A 6,199-nucleotide genomic window follows, 5' to 3' on the forward strand; every position below is an offset into this window, starting at 1 on the left:
CTTTCTCAGCCTGTTGAGTATGTATGCATATAGATATGTATATATATGCATATAGATATGTATATATATGCATATAGATATGTACATATATATATATACATATATATATATATATATATATATATATATATATATATATATATATATATATATATATATATATATATATATATGTATATATATATATATATATATATATATATATATATATATATATATATATATATATATATATATATATAAACTAGTAAAAAACACTTATCTAACTTTTTTTCTTCTACTTAAAGTTTCACCATTGCTGGATTATCAGAAGAGTTCAGAACTCTTCCTGATGATCCAGCAATGGTGAAACTTCAAGTTGAAGAAAAAAGTTAGATACGTGTTTTTTACTAATTTATTATTGCTCTGTTTGTTAAGAACATTGAGCACTCTATTTGTAAAATACACTAACATAATATGCATATATATATATATATATATATATATATATATATATATATATATATATATATATATATATATATATATATATATATATATATATATATATATATATATATATATATATATATATATATATATATATATATATATTTGTTTATTTATTTATTTATACAAGTTTACATTTATTTATTTAAAAAACAGATTCACATTTATAGAAAAATTTCTAATGAATACAAAACAAGGAATTTCATTTTTATCTTATTTATAATTTTGTCGAGTAGCACTTTTTTTTATAATTTTGTCGAGTAGCGCTTTTTTTTATTAAGGTGTTTTTTAAAATATTCAATACATATAATATATCATATAATATATATTTATATTGAATATATTTCTACATATTGTATGTTAAATTTTTAGAAGTTGACAATCTTTACACTACTTCTAGTAATTCTCTTTTACAACCATTTCAAAGTAAGTAATGAAAATGAAAGATGAATAAAAACAATTTGTTGTAGTTGATACATTCACCTCGAAGAAAAGTTTTAATTGAGAGTTCAGTTAAACTAAATTATTAAGCAAAAGAAATGAACATAGATTAAATATTTGTCGAAAAAGATAATCTTTTTTTTTCACTTATTGAAAACGGATTTGTATAATATTAAAAATTCACCATAATTTTCAAATCATATAAAATGTAGGTAGGAGAGAAACGTGTGTTTGTTGTTGTTTATGAGTTCCTTTGTTTTCATTTTTTACTTTAGTGTAGACTTAAAATAAAAAAGTTTGATTTTATAAAGAAAAGTAACGCTATTTAGTTAATCGCTACCTTTTGTTTTAGGATTTTTAGTTTTTTTTTAACGTTTCAAGTTTTTTTAAAGATCTCAAATTACTTTTTATTTTAAAGCACTCTAACTCATTAGTTAATAGATCTAATTTATGGCATAAAATGCAATAGTTCACTATATCTGTTATAATAGTCAGCCGCTGCTTTTTCTAAAGTTACATATAACATGAAAGCTGATTTTCCTGTTTTTTATAAAAACAAATACCGTTGTTTATAAACGTATTTATTGAAATCAGTCATCTAGTTGGGATGTCTATTTGTCGACATATTCATAAAATAAATGTTTTAATGAATGTCTTAAAATTAAAAGTTCCTGCCTATATTTGTCCTGTAATAGGATTCGTGGCGCAATGGATAGAGTTTTGTCTCAGAACCCAGTGGTTCGAAGTTTGACGCTGGCTCTAGCCCAATAATCGACATTATTTTATATGCGTGCTCTGTGGTAGTTCCTAAAGACTTCTTGGAGCTCCTTAATAACTGCAAAGAAAAAAGTTTCTTTTAGGCTTTTGGGTATTAAATAAGTATCAACCTCTTTCATTTTTGTTTAAATTAAAAATGATTTTGTGATACTAGTTATTTATTAATTATGTATTAAAAGAAATTTATTGATAAAATAGTTTAGAGAGAAAAAACATCAAGCGATTTGTCCTATGACTTAAACATTCTTTTTTTTTTTTACTTACTGAAATGTCTTGTTATATTAAACAATTTTTCTGATATAAAACCAGACATAACTGAATTTGTAAAATAAACTCGAAGATATAACTAATGTATGGAGAAAAAGTTTACAACATCTTAATGAATACATTTTTTTTTAAATTTGCCAACAGTTTGCTTAAAATTTACTGTTCTGCAAGGTTATGAAAGATTATACTCAGACTTTTGTTAAAAAGTATTGTGGAATACCAACAATGTTAAAAAATTCATAAATTTACAAGTATAAGGGTCAATATTTTCCTATTATATTTGCATATAAATAGCTATAGAAGAAGCCAGTATAGTTATACTCATTAAGTTAAAGTTAAAAGTGTATGTATGTATGTATATATGTATGTATATATGTATGTATGTATGTATGTATGTATGTATGTATGTATGTATGTATGTATGTATGCATGCATGTATGTATGTATGTATGTATGTATGTATGTATGTATGTATGTATGTATGTATGTATGTATGTATGTATGTATGTATGTATGTATGTATGTATGTATGTATGTATGTATGTATGTATGTATGTATTTATGTATGTGTTTATGTATGTATGTATATGAATGTATGTATGTATGTATGTATGTATGTATGTATGTATGTATGTATGTATGTATGTATGTATGTATGTATGTATGTATGTATGTATGTATGTATGTATGTATGTATGTATGTATGTATGTATGTATGTATGTATGTATGTATGTATGTATGTATGTATGTATGTATGTATGTATGTATGTATGTATGTATGTATGTATGTATGTATGTATGTAAGTATGTTTGTATGTATGTATGTATGTGTGTATGTATCCATGTATTTATGTATGTATTATGTATGTATATGACAGCAGGTTTTAGGCTACAGAAAAACATCAATAAAGACACACAATTTAGGCTACACCAGTATCTAATATCGTGTAGCTCTAATCTTCATTCATCAACAATATATACTTACATGTATATATAAATGTAAACATATATATATATATATATATATATATATATATATATATATATATATATATATATATATATATATATATATTTAAATTTATATATATATGTTATCTATGTATATATATATTTATATATATATATATATATATATATATATATATATATATATATATATATATATATATATATATATATATATATATAAATATGCATATATATCTAAATATTATGACGCTAATGAATATTATTAGTGCGCATAGTTACGCCCATAGTTCGTATTGTTAATTACGATTCTGTATTCTGTAAAATATACTATTTCTTAGTTTTTAAGTAGTTTCTAGACTTTTAATGCGCGGTCAGGTGTTCCATGCGGTCTTTCGAGTAAGGTCAGTAAGCAAATTAGAGCCTATATACTTTTATTTTCAAGGAGAATTAATATTGTTCATTGTTTAAAATTAAAATTTAAATAATCGTTTGTTTGTTGTTGGTTGTTTTTATTTTTCTAATTTTTATACCCTGTTTTTATTTTTTAGAAGAAGTTAGAACTAAAATGACTGGTAAAATAGTTTTTTTAGTACAATGTTTCTTTTTTAGTAAACTGTTTCAGTTGTGTCATTAGTCTTTTTAGAAAATTTTAAGCAAGTATTGTTTTATTTTCTTGAGCAGTTAAGAGGAGCGATGGCTTTTTTAGTAAGTTCAATTTATTATCTTATTTATAGATTAAGATTATTTGTGGTAGAAAGAATAATGAGAATAAAATTTTATTTATGTATGTAATATGAAAAGTTAGATAAAATAAGACGGTTGATTGTCGTCATGTAAGTTTATATACATAAGTTTGCGTTTATTTCAATCAATTTTATATTCTTAGGAAAAATAATAAGGAATAGAAAAATTGAAAAAAATTTTTTTAGAATTTGTCGAAAGAATGTTGTGTTATGCTTCATTTTAAGGTATCTGGATATGTATTTATTAGAAATTTTTAATTTTGTTTTTAAATGGTTTCATCTTTTTCATTACAATCTTGTGAATTGTAGTCTGCATTCATTGTTTTATTAAAAGTAATTGTTGCTTATAAATTTTGTTTTATAGTTGTTAAAGGTTTGTATATATGTTTTATTATGCTTAAAGTTAAAAAGTTTTTGATAAATACGTGTATGTAGTGATATATGTTATATAGTTGTTTTTCAAATGTGTTTTTATAACAGTATGAAATGTATTTTATTTAATGTGTACATGATTTTTTAAAGGTGTTTTTATATGTTATACAACATTAAAAAAAATTGTGTTTTATAGTTAGTATAACATTAAAACACAATATATTTGATTTATGGAGAGCAAAATTGTCAACCTTACCAGTCAAGCGGTGTTACTGCTTTAGGTCTAAGTGTTGTCTGGCCTTCAATATAATTATTTTCGAAAATGCATAACATTATCTTTGATAATTTTTTGCGTAATGTTGTTACCTGTGGTTTATCTTTATGTTAGTGTCTATTTTTAAAATTGATAAATAGTTAGTTTCATTACTAGAACTCACTGCTTTTGTTTTCTAATATAAATAGCACAGTGAATATTATTATTATTAGTGCGCATAGTTATGCCTATTGTTCAATATTATTTATGGTTCTATATTCTGTATAATACACTATTTCTTAGTTTTTAAGTAGTTTCCAGACTTTTCTTAACCAAGTGTTTTCTTCAAGAAGTCACGACCTTTTATGGTATGAGTTCAAATTGTTTAAGTAGACATTAGGTAGATAATGTTTAGTATCTTAAAATGATAGGTAATATAAAATCTATTAAAATTTTATTAAGTAATTAAAAAATGATAAATTTTATAGAAAAAAGTAAAAAAACTGTTGGAATTTGTCAAAGGAATGTCGTGTTATGCTTCTTTTTAATATCTGAATATATATTTATATTTTTAAATTTGTTTTTAAATGGTTTTATCATTTTTATTACTTTAGATAAAAATAAACTGACATTGCCAAAAAAAATATGGATAAACCCTAAATAAAATTGTTATAGGTTTTTATTTTAAAAATTTTTATTGTAAATAATAATAAAAAATTATATTAATTTTTGTTTATCAATTTTCGACCTCTATGGTAAACCAGTGGTTAAACTAATAAGTTAATTTGTAGAGGTTTATATATCATATATTCTAAAGTATTGTACATTTGAGTTTTTTTAATAAATTGCTTTACATTACATAAGGCATTTTGATTCTTTTTCTTCTTTTTTTTACTTTTAAATAGTTAAATAAATTTGTTTTATAGATAGGAAACCAAGCAAGATTAAACATTTTTTTTTATTTATCAAGTAATATGTTCGTAATTAGAATTGCAGGGTTTTGTTGATTTTTACTTGAACATTATTATTTATCTCTTGACAGAATCTTTTTACCACTGTAGATATGTTTACAACTTTAGACTATTAATATTTTGATATATTAATTTCTTTTTTTATTCTTTTTCTTTTTAAAATAATAGCGATTTATCAAAGTTCATTATTTTATTCTTATGTTCACTTTAAATAGCAGTAAATAATTTTATTGAATTGATCATAACTCTTGAAATTCTTTTACGTTTATTTCTTACTACAGTAGTAATACCATTGTTAATAAGTTAAATGATAATAGTGAAAATTAAATGGATGATATTAGGCATAAATAAGTTATTAGAAGAAATACTATCAACTTGAAAATAATTTAATGAAATGATTAGGCAAGCTGAAATTAATTGTCATCAAACTATGAGAAATGTTGCTCAGCAAGAAGAAATTAATTTATACCTAAATTAGAACATGGTTAGATGAGTTAAAAATAATTACATTAATGGAAGAGATTGACCTAGATGAGATAAATCATTCTCAAAATTTAAGAAATGTTGCCAGACAAAAAGAATTTATTGTATTGCAAGAAGTGAAACTATTCTAGATTATAATTATTCAGGAGAAATGAATCAGATCTGTCAGCATTGCTGTGCTAAAAAATTTCTCGATGAAGCACAATTTTTATGTTGCTTTAATAGAAAAGTAGTTTTGCTTCCATTTTCACTATTTTCGCAATCTTTACAAGACTTACACTCTACAGGAAGTTATATACATCATAATTCCATCAATTTTTTTAAATATATGAGAATTTGATATGCCTGTCATTATTTTTCTTTATTTACTGATCATGTGGTTTAAGGGTTAACCACAGGTCACCATGTGTTAACAATATGTGATCAAGTT

General features: G+C 22.6%; 1 protein-coding gene across 1 annotated transcript in view; it reads left to right on the forward strand.

Annotated features, from left to right (window-relative positions):
* The first annotated feature begins 342 nt into the window (after positions 1-342).
* LOC136083470 (uncharacterized) overlaps positions 343-6,199 on the forward strand; it is a 25,304-nt gene continuing 19,447 nt past the window's right edge. The window contains exons 1-2 of the mRNA XM_065802871.1: positions 343-370; positions 862-915. Coding sequence (XP_065658943.1) covers positions 343-370; positions 862-915 — 82 coding nt within the window. The remainder of the gene's footprint in view (positions 371-861; positions 916-6,199) is intronic.

This window comes from Hydra vulgaris, chromosome 08 (genome assembly GCF_038396675.1).
Source record: "Hydra vulgaris chromosome 08, alternate assembly HydraT2T_AEP".
Lineage (NCBI taxonomy): Eukaryota > Metazoa > Cnidaria > Hydrozoa > Anthoathecata > Hydridae > Hydra > Hydra vulgaris.